Below are 20,374 nucleotides of genomic sequence, written 5' to 3'. Positions count from 1 at the left end.
GAGTATCATGTAGTAGCCTAAACCTATCAATGTTACATTGAACTGGGTGAATGGAATATGAATGACAGTCATCCATTATGCAATGGAAGAACTGCAACGCCGCTGGGTTTTTCATACTCAACAGTTTCCTGTGTTTATCAAGAATGGTCCACCACCCAAAGGAGTCAACATGGGCCAACATTGGAGTCAAAATGGGCCAGCATCCCTGTGGAACGCTTTCGACACCTTGTAGAGTCCATGCCCCGACAAATTGAGGCTGTTCTGAGGGCCAAAGAGGGGTGGGGACTCAATATTAGGTAGGTATTCTTAATGTTTCGTACACTCACTGTATACTATCTATAGGAATCATCATAATCCCAAACTAATGATTGACAATCACAACTTTCTCCTTTCTGTTTGGATTTGCCTTCCCCAGACCACTGCAGCCTGTAGCTGTAGGTAACGCTCCGCATTCTACTAAACATTCAACTGGAGGGCAAAGCAACCTAGTTTTAATTATCCTATTAACTGGTTCTGGAGTCTCTCTCTCTCTCTCTCTTTCTCATTCTCATGCTCATTCTCATTCTCATTCTCTCTCTCTCCACTCTATCTGTCTGTCTCTCTCCCTCTCTCTCTGTCTCTCTCTCTTTGTTGTTTTGGTTAGAGAGCACAAATCCAGATGTTGGTCTGTGAGTGGAGATCAGGCCAGCCAGAGGGGCTGAGAACGCCTCCGGAGGGGGTGGAGGGGGGCGGGGGGTGGGGACAGGAAGTCCCACGGTATCCACGGGAACTCTCACATTCCATCTTCCGCGGGCTCCCTGACATCCTTGACATCTCCCAGCATGCTAGCTGAGCTACACAGAGCGGAGTAAAGTGGAGCAGAGTGGTGTAGAGCGGAGTGGAGTAGAGCGGAGCAGAGCGGAGCAGAGCGGAGGGGAGCAGAGCGGAGTAGAGCGCTGGTCCCGGGAGGACAGAGCAGAGCAGCACTTCCTCCTTTGGGGCTGGGGCTACATGGGGCTGGAGCTGGGGTTCCCAGAGACAAAACAAAGCCAAGGACACACTCAGGGGCCCTGCCCTGCCCAGAATACTGCTTTGTTAAGGGAAATGCATAGCTCGGATCTAGCTTATGATGTACGCATTTCTCGCCTATTCTGCTTGTAACTAGACCTAGGTGAAAAGGAAATGGTAGAGGTACATTGACAGGGATCAGTCGAGACAGTCACACACACACACACACACACACAAATAGACACACATACACCACACCCTCCTGCTGGAGGATCTCCAGGCCGGGGAATAATGGAGTGTGTGTAAACTGAGACGTCTCAAATGAGCCGACGGGAACGGGAACAGGGCTTGTGATGTACTGATACCATGCCGTTCTTCAGACCAGCCAACACAATCACCTATGCAGTACACACACACACACACACACACACACACACACACACACACACACACACACACACACACACACACACACACACACACACACACACACACACACACACACACACAATAAATGTGCTCTTTGAAACGGTTCCATCAAAGCCTCACTTTGGGACACAAGTGTTTATCCACATCTTAAGGCTTTCTCCAAGCAGAAAAACAAGTGAGGAGGGGTGTGCGGAGTGAGACGAGGCAGAAGACAATAGTGGGCTCTCTGTGGGTGGAGTAGAAGGAGGAGGGTGGATGGAGAGAGGGAGGGGGGGGCAGATCTGATCTGAAGCCCATCTGAAGGAGAGGAAAATGGGGAAAGTGAAGAGGCATCTATTAGATGTCAGTGGGCTTTTGTGTCCATGTCAATGAGGAGGATTAAGTTATTTGAAATAATCTGACTGAGACTCGGATAGGTCTCAGCACAGAGAGGGAGAGAGGGAGAGGAGCATATGGCAGAGCAGACACACACACACACACACACTAACAGGTAAACAGTAACACGGTATGCACAAGGCAGCCATTGCATTCCCTGACACACTGTTTTCGTAGATAACCTCAATCAGGAAAACAACCGTAACCTGACTTCACACACAGAAAAGAAGAAGAAGATCGCAAAAGCAATAAAAGAAAAATGTTTTCCCACAGAAAACCCAATGCTTCATATTGTGTGTTTACAAAGTAGAGAGGGAATAAACCACAGTTAATATGCGATTTGTTCTTTTAACAACATAATAAGGCATCATTAGTGGGGTTTTTCCATTCCGGGGGATTTGCTGCAGTTATCCTGGTGTCTTATAAGAGTGATCTAATTAGTGAATCACTCTCCCTCCTCTCTATCTCTCTCTCTCTCTCTCTCTCTCTCTCTCCTCTATCTATCTATCTCTCTCTCTCTCTCTCTCTCTCTCTCTCTCTCTCTCTCTCTCCTCTATCTCGCTCTCCATCTCCTCTCTCTCTCTCTGTCTCTCTCTCCTCTCTCTCTCTCTCTCTCTCTGTCTCTCTCTCCTCTCTCTCTCTCTCTCTCTCTGTCTCTCTCTCTCTCTCTCTCTCTCTGTCTCTCTCAGCCAGGAGAATTAGCTAACGCTAGCCCTGCTAATTACAGCGCCACAATCGAATCTGTTCTCTGAAACAAGAGCACACTAATGAGGCCTTATTTATTGAATTAAACAACTTCAAGGAAAAATATAGAAGTTAGAGTTTTTTTATGATGTATTCGGAGGGGGGGATAATAAGTCGTAATTGAGATGGTATCTATCAGCAAAGCCAAGCTGCTTGTTTGTGAACCATCCCCCCCCCCCCAAAAAAACAGAAGAAGAGCGGGTAAAAAAGAAAAACCTGCCAGAATACATCAGACATAAATGAGGTTCTTTTTCATTTTTTTTCCTCCTTTTTTTCTGTTTTCACATGACCCATTTTCCGGTGCTGCAGGAGCGCGTGACAGGGAGGAGAATAATTGTGTATGATGGTATGATAACCTCACAACTACGCCGTGGACTGTGCCTGCCTGGCTACCTGGCACAGCATAGGGAGAGGAGACAGTCACACCACAAGGGACCAGCCATAGCATCACAGGACACAGGGTTATTTTTCAGTAGATTCACCTGGGTCCTCTTTAGATATCTTAATAGCCTATAAACATCAATACATTCCCTTTCCCCCACAAACCTCAGCAAATAAATAGCATTTTACAGGCGCTGGGAGAGCAATATGAATTGTGCTGAGGCCAGTGCACTTCTTTGTTTTGATGTATCTCCTGAAAGCGTAAGGCACTGAGCAGTCACAAACACAACAGCAGTGTTCTGGCAGTGAGAGAGGATGAGCTCAATAGAAGTTTCTGGGTTCATCTGGCCATTCTCATCTGAGCCCTGTTTGTTCACTGAAGTCTGAAGGTGTGTGACGGTAGAGAGGGGAGCAGGGGGGCTGGGTGGGGGGTTTCAGCTGCCCCCCCAAGAGCGCTGACCCTTTCTGGCCCAGCGAAGCGGAACGTTGGGCAGTGAGGGTAAGAGGAGGGGAGGGGGCAGAACACGTGTCCCAGGTATGGGGCCCGCTTCTCTCCTCTCCTGGCACTGAGAGAGCTGCATGTGCCACAGCTGATGTGCATCTGTGTCCTTCCTCTAGCGCAGGTCAGTGAATACATTACCACAGCACACACACTACTGCCATCCCTCTTTACAAGGGCAAGAAGTGTGTGTGTGTGTGTGTGTGCGTGGGCGTGCGTGGGCGTGCGTGCACGCGTGCGTGTGTGTGTGTGTGTGTCGGCGTGTTGCTTGAGAGAAGCATTTGGCTCATGTGTTTGACCTGAAAAGACATGAATATCTTGGAATACTGAAATCCACCAATATATGTACATATTCATCATTGCCCATACTCTAGCGCAGAGCAATCAGTTATTTTTGAGGTTGGTTCAATAATCCCGTTTTTTCGATTTCGGTTTCGATTATTTGGGTTGAATGCTGTAACACAGATTAAAACAATTAATAAAAGACACATGATGGTAGTGACTGCCCATTACTGCTTATCACTTATTAACCATAATTTATTAAATTAATTTTCATTAATAAAATATGTCAGTTGTTGTGTATATTACATTTGTTTTATTTGATGACTTAATTATTTCATTCCAAGTCAACATCTCACCTCTATAGAGCTGCTGCCTATGTTTTCTGACAAAATCACTATTTTGTAGTTCTTCAAAGTAAATAAGGCATACTTTTATGTCTGCTGAATACCAACTATCAATCACTTAGATCATGTATTTTCAGGTAGAGATACCTTGCGAAGCAACAGCTGCTTTCTAGATCCCCTCGCGATAGCACATTCTTCTCTGCCTCTGCACAGTAGCAGCAGCCGTAAAAGAAACACAGACCGGGCAAATAGATGTGCAGTGGATTATGGTCATTGTAGTTAATTACGAAGTTTCATATTGGTCTGTTGGAAACTACCACTACATCTCAAGGTTCAGGCTGGATCGGAATTTATCTCAAGAGAAACTGTGCAGTGTGCACATTGAGCTCACAGAAGAAAGAAAACGAAATGGAATTCAAATCATTGAACCAACGTTAGTCAATTAGTTGTTTAAAAAATGAAAAATCACCAACATTTTGGTTACTCACTCAGCACTACCATACACACCCGTACATAGTGTACATACATACCGCGCCCCCACACACATCCTCTGCTTCAGACGGGTTTAATCTTCACAAATGAGCCCCGAAGTCCATTTGACAAAAGCGACAAATCAGATCTGCCTCGTCGCACTGAACAATAACTCTGGTGTGAACCGACGCAGCTCTGTGTGGCTTAAATCAGAAGCTCCCTCCCGTGGTTATAAATGAGACATTAACATCAGCACATACAGCCGCTGAGATACAGGCGTGGTGGAGGTCCCACCAACAGATCCGAGTTCACCGGGGCTGTTGTGTTAGATAGACGTCTAACAAGTCAAACTCCAATACTCTGGGACTAACACCCCTACGAGACACGACTGGTAATATTACAACAAATGAATACAGTAAAGCTATATGGGAGGCTGAGGTCTAATGGCTCCCGTCTAGCTGAGAGAGACAAATGCGCTGTGTACGATAGAAGGCCCGTGTTTGAGTGTCCTGGAGGAATGATGGGAGGGAGGGAGGGAGGGAGGGAGGGAGGGAGGGAGGGAGGGCTCCAAGCACTTTGGCAGCTATTGTTTCACAGTCCATTATCCATGTGGGTTTTATTAAGGGGAGCGGAGAGGAAAGGAAAGGAGAGGACACACTCCTCACTCTGCCTCCCCTCGTCTTCCCTCCCTGACTGCGGAGGAGCACACACTGTACACACGGACCACTCCGCGTAGAGCACACTGCACTTGCACACGCACTGTGGTACTCACTGTAAACTTTACAGATAGAACTATAAGGAACACTGACCAAACCATACCAGATTCCTAGATTGTACTGATCTGTGTGCCCCGGTCTTTCCCTCATGGCATCAGCAGCCTCAAAGGGGGTAATACACACACACACACACACACACACACACACACACACACACACACACACACACACACACACACACACAGACACAGTAGGAGAGCCAATGGAGGACTGTGTTACGGTACCTGTCGATGATGACTGGGTCAGACGGGGTCTCGTTGCGGTTGCCACAGCTCTTCTTGTCACAGCAGCGGCTGAGGGGCACAGAGGGAGAGAAGGGGGGGGGGGTTAAAGAGAGAAAGAAAAACAGAGCCATGTTTCAGAGAGAGCTGCTTCAGCCAGGCCCAGGCCCAGGCCCAGACCTCTACAGGATAAAGGGGAAGGTACCAATTACCTAACAGCCTGGTCCTGTTCTGAGGCCTGAACTAAGCCCTGCCCAGCCCACCCAGCCCTTTGTCACCTGTAGAACAGACTGCGTCTGTGTGTCTGGGTACATTATTTATCTCTACATATGGCTTGATTACAGCAGCCCACAAAGACAAGTCATTCAGGGGCCAGCTTGGTTAGGGGATGACAGGTGTGCTAGGGGAGAGGAGTGAGGGCTGGTGAGAGCACCCCCCTATCACCTGAGGCAGGTAGCTGGTAATCACCCCCCTCCCTCTCTCTCCCAGTCGCTCCCCCTTTCCCTTCACCCTCCTGGGTCAAACACTCTCTGTTCACTGCTAACCTGACACCTCCTCCCCTGCCTCTCTCTGACAAAGGTGAGCATCACGGGGGGCTGGAGGGTGGCTGGGCTGTGTTGGAGGGCGTAGGGGTGCGGTGGTAGGGGAGCTGGAGGGAGGGAGGCTGCGGGGAAAGTGGAGCAGCTTGGAGAGACCCCCAGCTCATGTTTCCAGTGCACAGATGGCAGTGGGGTGTAGAATGGGGCTGGGGACAGGCCTGTCACATAAAACCCAAGGCATTGTCTCCCTCCTACAGGGCTGCTCTCCGCACCGAGTCAACCTACACCCCCCCCCCTCTCCCATCCATCCCTCCTCTCTCTGTTACTTCATCCCCCTCTCTATTCCTCCCTCCCTCTTCTCTCTCAGCCTTCTGCCTCATCCATTTGGCAGGACTGATCGATCAGCTCCATTAATGATTCATATTGTGGCTCTCATGCCTCAGAGATATTGTAATGCAGGAGTGTAAAGCAGCGCATCTGACTGAATCACATGTGGAGAGTGCAGTGCACAACAGAAAGACCTGCCAACTGGGTGCAGAACAGTCTCTGTAGAGAGCAGGAGTACATTGTGACTGTAAAAGCTGCGGGTACAGCTCTGTGTGAAAATGCATTGCTGGTGTAGTGAGAACAAATGAGAATCAACCAAAGGATTTCAGGAGGACGTCCCGGGTCTTTGAAACATCTTGTTCTTTCTTTCTTTGGCCTCTCTCCTCTGTCTCCCCCTTGCTCTCATTTCTGTGCGACTCTCTGAAGTGGGTCACATTGGATCAGAATAGAGCGAGGCTTGGGGGGGGGGGGGCGACTAGAGCACTGATTCGTGGCTTCCCTGCAATCCAATCATCAGGCAGCACCCATGGGAGACAGGATTCTTTTCTATTACCCTCCCCGCACACACACACTCACTGTCACCCACCACCCCCCTCCCCTTCCTCCAACCAAAATTATGCTAATTAGTACATGCCTCCACCAGCTTTGTTGAGGGGATATTTTCTTTTCCTGTTAACTTCCATTCGTTCCCGCAGGACATCCAAAGGAAATCACATCTTTAATCTCGACGCTTCCTTCCTGCCGCAGCTTTTGAAGAAATGAAATCTAAATCGCCTCATGTAATTAACAGGATGTAGTGATGTCTGTTCCTGTGAGGACAATGCTACCATACCAGACCCTCTAACCCTTGTTTATTTTCAATTTACTCAAAACCATGACAAATTATTTCAGTTCACCGGCTCTTGCCTAAAACCAAAACATTAAATCCCAATTTGTTTAATTAGTGGATCTCATCATTTGGAAATTACTTTTTTGTTGGTCCACGTAAAATGTAATATGACCTTAAATATGTTCCTCCTTTGTGGAAGCGTTGGAAAGCTCATTGTAGCCCGTTATTTGAGTTTGTAAAATGAAAGGACTAAGCACTTATGTCCCACGGTTGCAAGCTGGCTTGGCACCATATGGCTAATGGTGGTGCACGGCAATTAGCAGTACTGATTAATGGTGAGCAGACTCATTTTCTGCTTATAATTGAGACTGTGTTTGAACCCCCAGTGCAGAATCAGCACGTCTCCATCCCTGAGACTGGGACTGGGGAGGGGCGCAGGGCGGGTGGGACTGGCACCCCAAAGGACACTGTCTGATACATCACGGTCTCCATGGTTAGGATCCTCACACTGGGCCTCTCTACTGAAGTCTCGCACTCTCTCAGACCCTATACAATGCCTTAACCAAACACTGCTTAGCAGGTCTATTCAACTCTTCCCCTACGAGGATAGAGCCTGCTGGTTTTCTGTTCTACCTGATAATTAATTGCACCCACCTGGTGTCCCAGGTGTAAATCAGTCCCTGATTAGAGAGGAACAATGTAAAAAAAAAGAAAAATGGAACTGGCTTCGAGGACCAGAGTTGAATTTGAGGGCCGTAGATGGGAAATGGCCATACTGTACAACTGTGGTGGTTGCATGGAATGATGGGTCAAATTTAGGCTGTAAACCCTGTACTAAAAAGATCGTTGTGTGATAATTGTCGATTTCTAATGCTACTGTTAATCATGACTTGATCTGAAATTAAAGAGTGAGTTACAGTTAAAGTGGTTCTGAAGAAAGGTCCGAAAAGAACTTAACTCATGTTCTAAATACGAGTATGCATCTTTGAGTGTGTGTGTGTGTGTGTGTGTGTGTGTGTGTGTGTGTGTGTGTGTGTGTGTGTGTGTGTGTGTGTGTGTGTGTGTGTGTGTGTGTGTGTGTGTGTGTGTGTGTGTGCATGCGTCTGTGTGTGCGTGCGTGTGAGTGCGTGCGTGCGTGTGCGCATGTGACTATGAGTGCGTATGTGCGTATAAGTACATAAGTCCTTGCATATATTTCATAGTCACAATGCAAGGGAAGGCCCATTTGTTAGCAGCTGAACAACAGGAGAATTCAAATTGAGTAATGAGTTTCTGCATGTCCTAATTAAGCAGGCATCAGAGAGGTATTTTTAGGGGGAGAGAGAACTGTTCAAATGCCTCTAAAAATAGGAAGGAGTCTATCCTCACAACCCAGTTCCAAGCAAATTCATCTTTTGATTTTAATTAAAGGTACAACATTTGATAGCAAAACTCATCTTCCTCTACTTTCCCTGTTTCTTCGTCCCCCTTCTTCTGCAGGGAGGTATAGGGGTGACCTGCTTAGCTACAGTAAGGTTGAGCCTCTATGAGAACTGCCGTAGACAATGCATGGTGAGGCCTTGCCATCGCGTAACATACTGTACGTATGTGGTTGAGTAGTGATGTGTAGTGTAGTGTAGCGTAGCGTAGTGTAGCGCAGTGTAGCGTCAGACTAGGGGAGAAGCAGAGTTCCAGAGCTTCCTCTTCTTACCTGCACATGATCTCGTGTGTCAGTAACACTCGGCACATCTCTGGGTTCTTGTCTTGACCTTCGTAAATAATGGCCTGCGTGGGGGAAAATGATCAAAAAAGATTATATTAGAAACAGGTTGAGGATTTGTTTTCGTAGCGAGGTTGGGTTATGGTCCTCACAGAGGCATGTTAGTGGAGCAGGTCAACTGTATCTGCCCCGGAGAGAGAGAGAGTTCCTACTGTGGCCTGGCTCACATCTGGTCACATCTCTCTCCAAACACTGCACAGCAGTCTCTATGGAAACATTAACAGACATATGAGAGTAGAGTATCTTTTTCATTGTCACTTTCTGCATGCTAAGAAAAGGAAATCACGGGAAGCTAGCCAGATAAACATACAGTATGGTGGACTTAACTCATGGAACTTTTATCTGTTCTGTTTCGGGTCCAAACACGACACATCAGTATGTTGACTGATTCTAGCGTTTCCTTGTGTCACAACATATCACCCCATTTTGTAATAACCAAGTAAATATTCTCTGGAAAGGCCAGGCCAGGGCATTTTACAGCTTGTTGTGGTCCAGCCAAACAGGGCTGTGTGTGCTGATGGAAATATCACTTCCTGTCTCTCTTTAACATGGCCTGTGTCCCAAAATGCACCCTATTCCCTATATAGGGGACTGCTTTAGGCCAGGGTCCATAGGACACAAATGTGGCTTTTAGATTTGGGATGCAACGCGGCACACCGAAGGACATTATCCTTAAAAGTAACTGTCCAGTAAAAATCTCACTATTCTGTTAACTCATACCCAGATAATGTTGTTGACTCACCCTATAATACATTTTGATTTTTTTAAGCCCCCCCCAGCTCAATCTAAAATAAATCCTTGCTATTTCCTCATAGAGGACGAGCTGGTTAATCAGCGGGCGACTCGCTTTAATATTTTTAATGACCGGTATACGCCCGCATATTCTATTGTTGGGTTTACGCCCACACCATTCTATTGTTGGGTTATGCCCACACCAGTCCAATACAAAAAAAGCTGCTTTCTAACATACCTCAGAATAATTTTGGGGGAGAATGACTTTGGGTCCTCTTTCATCGATATCTAGAAACAATGGACAGTTACTTTAATCTATGGGGCGGCAGGTAGCCTAGTGGTTAGAGCGTTGGACTAGTAACCGAAAGGTTGCAAGATCAAGTCCCCGTTCTGCCCCTGAACAAGGCAGTTAACCCACTGTTCCTAGGCTGTCACTGTAAATAAGAATTTGTTCCTGACTGACATGCCTGGTTAAATAAAGGTTAAAATATGGTACTACCCATATACTTCATACAGATTATAAACAGTCCACAACCTTAAAGGACAACATTTTTATTGTTAGAATGCGTCATCTCCTTTCACCACCCAAAAGCCATCACAACCCCTAGCCCCCCCTCCACACCACCACTACCAACACCCTCTCCCTCCCTCCCGTTTGGCATGGAATTTAAAAGAGCAGATTCCACTTGAGAAACACACAAACACACAGTGCGGCCCTAAGAGCTTAATGTAGTATTTACTGCCTCTGGCCAGGGGATGTTTAATGAATAGCAGCGGGTGTCGTGGGAAATCTGCAGGACATGTCCAATATTTCTGTCCGGGAGGGAGGGAGGGAGGGAGGGAGGGAGGAGGCCGTCCAGGGCCCTGGCTACCCACAGAACGACAGAGCGGGACATTAAGTGAAGAAAGCCGAGAGGAGAGCGTATTCCATAGGAGGGTAACAGTGAGAGTGTCTGTTGGCTGTTGAGGGGGCTATGAGCCCTGCTGAGAAGCACATGTTGACCCAGTCACTGTCACTGCAAGAGGCCTGCTGCAGGTACTATACCCAGGGAAGGGCCTACGACCTCTCACCCTAAGCACAGAACGCACACACAAAACCTTTGTGCTCACACTGTGACTCTTTAAACCAAACAGACACACGGATGCAGAAGACGTCATTTTGAACATGCTACACAGAATCCTGGCACTGTTTTATGGAAAGTGGGCTGAGATTCTTGGTGCTTTACGAGTGCAGTGGGAATCGGGAATGTTGTGTTATTTTCCTGAACATTGTTGCCTCCCCACCCTTCTCTTCTCTCATTCTCTCAGGGCTTAGATATTCATGACTCATCGCACAGAGCACCGAACAGATACTGAAAGCGCCGGCTGGGTGTCTCTCTACTGGCTTTGCTTCCCCCTCTCTCTGTCGTTAACAGTGAAGAGGATGGTAGCTGCTCACGTATTTCTGTGACTGTCTGTCTTGTAGGAGTGTAACGGTTCTCATTCTACCTACTCTAGCGTGTAAAGCTCCATGCGCACAGCGGTGACGGTGACGTCGGGGCGGTAAGATGGAGGCAGGGGAACGGGGTAGGGAGGGGAGGTGTGGGCGAGCAGTTGGGATGCCAGACTGGAGAGTGGCACACCATCTGGCCCAGCCACCACCCCTTCCAAAATGGCTCAGCTTTTTTCACCTTCCCATTACCCAACAACATGTCCCAGCACCGGCAAAACTCTCGTTTACGGCAAAACAGTCGCAGCATGGAATCGGCACGGCAGACACAAGACACTCCCATCAGCAGCCTTGCGTGCAGGCACAAAGCATGTTGGGATAGTTTTAAGGAGTCAACCAAATCCATATTTGTGATCTTGAGCTAATTTTAGATATGGTGTTAAAATGATCCGTTCCCTCATAACCGCGACTGAAAAACGAGCCTGCTCCACACAGCTACTCGGCAGTCAGGATGACTATGAAAGTGACTTGTTCCTTTGGTTTCACTTTGAGAGAATAAGGGCCAAGGTCTTCTAAAACAGCACTGCATGCATCAATGTCTCCAGGCTCGGAGTCCACTGCTCCCAACATCCAGGTTATATCTATCTTTACTAAGCACAACTAGGCCTTGTGCAATGTCCTGTCCTCTGGTAGAATAACATTACCTATATCATGACAGATGAAGTCGTTGAAATATACAGTGATGAAATAATGTCTATGTTCTTCTGCAAATAAAAATGAAGATTGAAGATCCCAAATCCTTTTGTCGGGTGAAACCAAGAGCTGGTCAAAAACCATAACATTTGAATGAAACCCTCTCACTCTGCGAGTTTGCTTTTTCACCATGTTCAGTAAATATGTCTAAACGCAAAATGATTAGTGCTAAGAAACATGGCTGCAAAAACAGGAACTACACAGAGCTGCACCAGAAGGGGAGAGGATGCAAACTCAATAGCAGAAAATATAAATAACACAGTGGTATTTTTTTGGCTCGTCTTTGAGTCAGGTTTTAAAAACAGGAGTTGCTAAGTGAGGGACGGTGTCCAGGTCGACCAGCCCCATACAATCCAGACCTCCAGACCTGGGCCTCTGGAACATTCCCCCGCTGGTCACTACTACCACAATCTAATCCTGAACAAGGCTGAATATCCAAAGCTATCGGACAGCTTCCCAACAGCAGGAAATGTCTCATAGAAGAGATGAATAGCCTTTTGTCTGGTTTATTGTTAGTATCATTAAAGTGTTCGGTGTCTAAATATTTTACACAGCTTCGGAGACATCCACAATCCTAATAAGGACTAAATCTGGCTGCAAAAGGAGAACAACTGCAGTTTGTATCATGGATTTTCACAAATGAAGTAGGCCTACCCCATGACATCTTACTGTAGGTGTGATTCAACCATGTCTACCTGTCTTTGAAGTCAACTGTCCATAAAAACTAAATTTGCTCCCTCCACCGCCACCCTCTACGCAACACACATGACATTCAGACGCATCCTGTGCTGAGAACAAAGTGATGTACTGGGTGCATTAAAAGGCATGTAGCGTTCATGTGCCTTTTAATACATATTTCATCTCACGCCGTACACTTTTCATTTTTCATTTGCTGTTTTCCTCATTGGCTTTGATGTGACGGCTGAAATCGAAGGCGTGTAAACAAGTTGCTATAAATATGTGGAAACGCACTTCCCACTCTGTTAGCGTCATCTGTTAGCGTGCCACCAGGAGCATGGCAGCCTTTCTTCCCGGGCCGCTGCCACAGCTACTTTTAAAGAGGTGCCACGATCAGCCTGCCTGTCTCCTTCTTTGTTCCCATCTCAAACTAGCAACTCCTCCATCCCACCCCCGGCTCAGCTGTTCTGGCGCCAAAACTCAGGATAAGGGAGAGAGAGAGAGAGAGAGAGAGAGAGAGAGAGAGAGAGAGAGATAGAGAGATAGTTAGAGAGATAGTTAGAGAGAGAGATAGGGAGAGAGAAAAAGAGAGAGAAAAGGAGAGAGGAGGTAGTGAGAGAGAGTAAGAGAGAGAAAAAGAGAGAGGAGGGAGAGAGAGAGAGAGTAAGAGAGAGATGGAGTTGGGGGAGAGAAGGAGAGGCCCTCCTGCCTGGGCGCCGTCTTAATCAGATCTGTCAGAGGTGGAGAAGGTGATCACAGATACAGCTGTCTGACTGACACCCCGGGGGCTTCTACCTACCTCTCCCTCTATCTATCTACAGTATCTCTCTCTCTCTCTCTCTCTCTCTCTCTCTCTCCACCTCGTTCTCACCCTTTTACTCTACCTCACATCTTTCCTCTATTAATTATGTGTGATAGTGGTGCTGATTTTATAGTTGTTTAAAACAATAATTGCTATGTTAATAACAGCAATTTTGGGGGGGGGGGTTGAGATGAAAATGAATGTACTAACTAAATGTGATTTGAATATGCACGGTGGTTGTCAATACAGTTCTTCACAAACCTTAAAATACTTCTCCATTTTCCCTGTTAGATTATCTCTAGTAGGACATAAAGCCACAGTGACACATTAGAGGTTGTTACATCAGAGCCGCAGCGCAGTGCAGCAGTGGTGGTCACAGTAACAACAGCACAGTGACTCTTAAACACTGTGGTTAGGTTTATAGGATTAGTGTGATTACCCTTTATTTCCATGGGGGCTAGAGGAGCGGCATGCAGGCAGCACTGTGATCAGACACTGGGATTCACAGCTGTGACAGACAGACAGACAGACTCACTGAAGAGAAAGTGCATGGGGCTATGGAGCTGATCATGGTGACCTTATCCCTTATCCTACCCAACCGCAACAATGTTTTGGCTGGACCACCTGTTAGTTAGTGTTCCTCCCCCCCCCCCCACCCCCATGTCATCATCACGCTGGCTACAGCAGTCTCTCTGTTAAACCTTATTATTTGAGCCGCACGTTTTTTCCCTGAGCAGATGACACAGCCAGGAAAAACTCCTGGCCCTGATATAGTCTACAACTACAGCACAAGAGTTTTTCCTGGTCCGAAAAAAAAAACCCCGTCTTGCCCTACTTATTATCTAGCCTCCGTACTACAGTATATCGGCTCCACCTCTGGTAGAGACCACAGTAGCTGTGAGGCCCTAGCGACGGCTCCGAGACCTGTGCTCCGGCTCCGCTCACATTCCTGACAGAAAACTCAAGAGACGCCCAGAGCTAAAACAAACCTGATCCTTAAGTCATCTGACTCATCCCGAGGCATCGAAGACACACGCGCGCCAGGAAATGGGCCTCGCCACGCTAGTCACACGTTTAACAATCACTGACTAACAAGGAATATGACCTAGAAATTAGAGACGCTGCTACGCTGATAATACGAAGACAAAATAGTCCGGTTCCTACATCCAAATCGTTTTGGTCTTCCATCAACAGCAGCTCAACCGATTTATGTGAGTGTGTTCCTCAAACTCTCCATTTGTCTCCTCGACAGAGGTAAACAAAAGTGCAAGTGTGGACAGAAAGAGAAAAAATGTGTTAGTACTCTCAACCAACCAACCCTCAGCCCCCCCCCCCCCCCACGAGAGCAGGTCAAACAGTTCATTAAGGAACAACAAGACTATCAGACTGACACTGTCAGAGTACTACTGGGGTTGAATGCCATTTGAGAATTACCATGGCGCCCATGCAGAGTGTGACACCATCAGAGCCCACCCGCTGGGCACAACGTATATTCAACGTCTATTCCACATTGGTTCAACGTCATTTCATTGAAAGGACGTGGAAACAACGTTGATTCAAGCAGCGTGTGGCAATTGGGCGCTGGCACGTTAGTGAGCATTAAAAGAGTGCAACATGGGTCTGTTTCTCCTCTCGGCGGCCTGCCATTACCCTGAGTCTGCTAACGAGCACACCAGCCAATCATCGAACACGTCACACTATCCATAGGGGTACACTCCAGGAGAGAAAACAGAAACGGTACAAACACTTCCGGCTGAAGGCCTACCTGTAAATAATATCTCTGAACGTTATAATTCAGTGTGCGAAATTGTAACTTTCTTGGGGGTGTCAGAATACGACGTCCATCACAACAACAAAAAAATGTCATTCAAAATAATAGTTCCGCTTTGCAAATAATAAACTCCTGCACTTGGATGTCAATTAAATGACTCTACATTGTTATGAACTCAAATCGGAATAATAACCCAGGTAACCCCCCCCCCCCCATCCCCACCCAAATCATCAGAGTGAGTATTACAGTGAGAGCAAGAGCTGCTCAGAAAAGATACTTCAATGGGTCCCCGCCTCATTGTCAGGGGCGTAATACAAGGAGACACTCTGGCTGTCAGTGTTACCAAGTGAGTGGGGACCTGTCCAAATGTGACACAGGCCTGAGGGCTGCGTGTACACACAGTCTTCCACGGGCTGCTGCCTTCTGCCTCCTGCACCAGGTCGGCGTAGAGAAACGCACTGTTTATCTTCCTTTCACTTCCTAAACGCTTGTTTTATTGTTCTATATTACTTCTTAATTTTTAGGCAGAGGGATAAGGAAATGGGACCTCACCTGTTTAGTCATGGAGTCGATGAGTCGCACATAAAAGTCCTGCTCTGTCCTGATGCCTGACAGAGGGAGAGAGGGAGAGGACAAAAGACATGAGTGGAAATGGTTTTAATACAATTAGGTACCCTGGCCTGAGACACACACAAACACTACAGAGATGCTGACAATGACCATTGTAAGTGGCAAACTATGCATTGAAGCAACAACAAAAAATCGACCTCATTGAAAATGTTACGGTTACTCTTTATGCTAACTACATTTATTGTGTAGTGTTTGGTACTTACAATGTGTATTTTTAATCTGAGCAATTCACTTTTGTCAATAAAGGTATTTGTCACCAAAGGTGCGATCAAAACAAAATAAATGACTGAACTTCAGTCTCCAAACTTATCAAAAATATATTTTAGTCACAATTTAGTTTCAATAGTGGCAAATAAAATGTATTTCCCATAGCAATTATCAATGTTAGTGAATATAGTTATTGTATTTACACAATATTATCAAAATTGTATTGGCACAATTGTTTTGATGGATTATGCAATAGTTGTTCCCAAACAAAAAACATTTGGCAAATAAAAATACAAAAATTACTCAAATATGGATATAGCCTATTTCCAAGCCAATAGAGACAAGTGAATAGGCATAAATAATGTCACAATATATTATATCTTGTGCAATGGGTTATAGCCTATTCATCAATGAATCTAAAAGATTCAAGGTTTTGCTCGACACACTGTTAAGCCTCGCAATGTGAAGGCAACGATGACAACGCGACCATTTCAAACTGATCAAGTAAACAGCATAGCACATAAAACCAATAACACATTGCATACATAGAAACACAATAGCTAGACGGGGAACCTAAAAACGGTTCGCTTTTTTACAGTGAGAGGAATAGCTGCTTAACAGGGGTCAAAAGATGAACTAACCAAGCAGGGCCATTATGGACAACGTACACTATAGGCTACAATACATGCTCGCGGGTATAAGAAATAACAAGCGCAAGACTGCTTATATCCGGAAATATTTAACTATGATAATTGTTAAAGAAAAGACAATTCAGGACATGAAATTCAGAAAGCCATAGTGTTTAATTAGGCTACTCCTTCACCGGGCTAGTATTATTATATCAAATGTTTTACTTTCTTTCACTGACAGTATAAGCGACATATTTCTTTAGGAGCAGCCAATATAGTAATGATTGAAAAAAGATATCCAAAATGAAACTTTTGATTAGCCTGATAAAGTGCATGACGTGATCTCAAATAAACGCAAATATGACCTCAGTGAAAAGGCGACACTAAAATGCACCTGGTGTTGTTATTTCTGTAGAATTCAATGCAAATCGTGTTTGTGGTAGCCTATGTGTCCGCTTCCTGCGACTCAGAACATAAGCATAACATTGCCTACAGGAGAGTTGACCTATGTTTTACACTTACCATTACTGTAGAGAAGTTGCAGTCTGTAGTGTATACCATTGTTGGTCTTTTCTCCAGTGGATTCCTGTAAATGAACAGATTTAAAGTGATTGAACTCATTTGATTCAGATCCGATAAGATGGACATTGGTTGGCTTGTGTTGAAATTAGACTGCGATATCAGAAATAGGCTCGTACAATGAATATAAAACTCGGTAAAATTTTGCATTGGTGAAATGTAGCATAATTATTCTACACGTGCATTTTTAATGCTTCAACAATTACTTAATTGAACTGTATATAGAACTGTATAGAAATTAGCCTCTGTTTTCATGGCTGAAAGGGAGCAAAAATCTAATAAAGATATTGAAGTAATTACTTAATGTAGGCCTAGTGCTACTAGAGAAATACATGGTGGGTTTATTGGAAATTACATGGATAATTTATGGAACAAGTGGTTTTATTTATTTGAGCCTTATTATTATTTACTGAAATATACAAAACCCATTGCCCCCCAAAACATTAAGCAGTAGTACTTAATATTTACATTTTGTAAGGAGAAAAACACATTGAGTTTAATTTCATTAAATAGGCTACTTTATATTATTTTAAACAAGTAAACCTCTAGATAAAACAGAAATTATAGGCTATAACTTATCAACTTCAAAATACAAATATTATTATCCAAATATATTAGTATTAGTATTATTCTTAGTATTAATACTATCGTAACTAGTATTATTAGGTATGTTATTATTATTTGGATACAATTTTATTCAGCTACTATTTGCCTATTATAGCCTACAATTATATTAACATGTGGGAATGTTTATAAAGCTTCGCAAAATAAATACACAGGTTTATGGATAGGTTGAATGGGTTTTTAATTTGAAATTAGAATCATCTGATACATCTACGTGGTAAACTAATTATAGGCCTATATTATTGTCAAAATGTGGATGTGGGACAATTTAGTGTGTTCGAGAAGCTGATAAAATATTTAAAATATCACTCACCTTTTCCTTCTCGACAAAACCGAGGAAAGAGGTCCTTTCGATTTCCACTGGCTGTCCTTGTCTGTCATATAGAGCCAAAACGAAGTGAAAGAAATTGGATTTCCGAAGATTTGATGGCGGTTGCTTCTCAAAGTGCGCCCGGGCAAGACCCACTCCACTGTGGATAGACATGCAAGGGGTAGTCATGTTAGGGAATCAGCAGACTTAAACGTACGGAAATAATAGTTTACCGTGTTTAAGAGTCAAACTTCTTAGCCTTAGATTTAAACGTGTGTATTACTCGTTTACAAACAACAAGTCATTTTCATATCTGCGAAGCGGACCTTTTAATATTATATTATATATTGCCCTACCGGGCTAATTTTAAACAAATAGCCTAATTTGGAAAATGAATGTATCCTATAGAAGTGGGCTATTAAACGGTGATGTGTGGTTGATATGCCTGTTACGTATTCTAGGCTTTTGGATCTTCTAGCAATTAATTGATAGCCTCCTCGAGACCAATACACATATTTCTATGCGTGGCCAATTTATTACCATGTTTTTATTATCATCGTACTATAGTTAGCCTATTATATTCTAAATATGATCACTTCTTATTTGAACTGTTCTGTAACTAAAATAAGCTATTACGGGTTGTTGTAGACTACGTCCCAATTAACAGTAGAGTATAGAAATCATCCATTATGCTAAACTCTCAATTCTACGTCCATGGTGAGGGGATCGATTCTGCGGGGGAAGAAAACTTCAACATTTCTTCGATCGTAAGCTAAACTGCAAATGTAGAGACAAAAAAAATAAATGGGTCCCTTGAAAATATATAGCTTTCCAAAACAGTGTGGACCATGGACCATCCGTGCGCTGGTAGAGTCCTCGCGCCGTGAGGAAGATGCTGTCTCCGGCTTCTTACCTTTGAGCGGCGGTGTTCGCATCCAACACCCCGGCTCCCTGCATCCATGTCCGAACTGCGTTCATACCGGATCCGATGGGTTCCTCTTTCAAACTACTCCCACTCCTCTGGATGCTCTCCTGAATCCCAAACATGAAAAAATCGCGCTCCCTCTCTCCGTTTGAGTGTCCCAAAATGTGTTTTCTCTAATCACAGGTAAAAAGAGGGTAACAACGTGGGCGCGAGCTAGTACTGGGTCCGCGTTGATGCCAGTGACAGTCTGTCTGTTTACTTCAAACCAAGCGAAAAACACGAAGAGTCCAAAGACGACTTATCGAAATCCAGGTGTATCAGAGACGAAAAGCACTTCAAACAGTGATAAAAAAGACAAACGAGCGAAACGCAAGACAGTGCAAATTAACGGAATCTCACTTGAGGTTTTGACGATATCCCCCCGTATTAAAGAGACTTGCTCTATGTGCTCTGGTATCAACTAGAGAATGGGATCAACTAGACCTTTCAGATTGCGCTAGATCAAATGGCATCAACCCCTGACAAGTTTGTTTTCTTCCTTTACTCTCTCTTTGTTTTCCTTTTGCAGAGATATTCCCTGTCAAATGGAAATGAATAAGAAATTGGAAATCAAGAAGAGGAGGACCCTTGTGGCTGCAGATCCCGTGTTGTTCCTCTTGTTAAAATGGGAGTGATTTGTGTCCCTTCCCAAAGGAATCCTATTTGACTATCTCTGAGAACTAAACACAAGCACACCAACCCCAGAGGGAAGAGGGAGTGACTGTTAGAGGCGGGCCGCCCCAAACAAAGACGAGCCCAGTGTCAGATCCGCCCAACCCCAGCTCCTATCGCCTCATTTAAGGCCGCCCCTTCCCTTACCTCCACGGCACCTTACCGTCGCGCTCTCACAGCTAAGAGAGTACCCAAAATGAGCTTTCGGAGACACTTGGCTAAAGATGACTCCATGCCGAAAATTTGGTCACATGAAGTGAAGCGTACAGCGAGAAAATTCAAATTCGTTCCGATATGTCTTGAGAACGTGTCTGACTGTGTAGCCACCAGTGAGACATTTCTGCGCGGGTCTTGATACGTTTCTTATTATGGGGAAATACTACATTAAGTTTTTTCTACTTTGTTCAATATAGAATTATCGGACTTTTGGTGCCCATGGGTATCATGCGCTATTTTACGCATAGAGGCTTTCATAGTGACCACAGTGGAGAGTGGAGTGGAGACGCGTGTGAGCACACCGGAATCTTTGTCTCGATTAAACTATTCATGTCGGCTAGTGAAAAGTATTACACGTTAAGACGTCAACCCCAGAGCCAATCTTAAAACATTTAACCTAGCCTACTAACACTAA

The 20,374-nt window shown here is 45.0% G+C and overlaps 1 protein-coding gene across 1 annotated transcript; it reads right to left on the bottom strand.

Annotated features, from left to right (window-relative positions):
- Positions 1 to 639: 639 nt before the first annotated feature.
- On the bottom strand, positions 640 to 19,810 carry LOC115149628 (transcription factor COE1-A). The gene is made up of 7 exons (XM_029692578.1): positions 19,021 to 19,810; positions 18,111 to 18,267; positions 17,117 to 17,180; positions 15,681 to 15,736; positions 8,895 to 8,968; positions 5,476 to 5,581; positions 640 to 1,002 (listed from the first exon to the last, which is right to left on the bottom strand). Exons 1-7 carry the CDS (start codon positions 19,152 to 19,154, stop codon positions 640 to 642), a joined length of 954 nt encoding a protein of 317 aa, XP_029548438.1. The 5' UTR covers positions 19,155 to 19,810.
- Between the last annotated feature and the right edge of the window lie 564 nt (positions 19,811 to 20,374).

Source organism: Salmo trutta, chromosome 15 (assembly GCF_901001165.1).
Source record: "Salmo trutta chromosome 15, fSalTru1.1, whole genome shotgun sequence".
Lineage (NCBI taxonomy): Eukaryota > Metazoa > Chordata > Actinopteri > Salmoniformes > Salmonidae > Salmo > Salmo trutta.
Note: the sequence above shows the minus strand (reverse complement) of the source record. Positions and strands in the feature narration are given on the sequence as shown.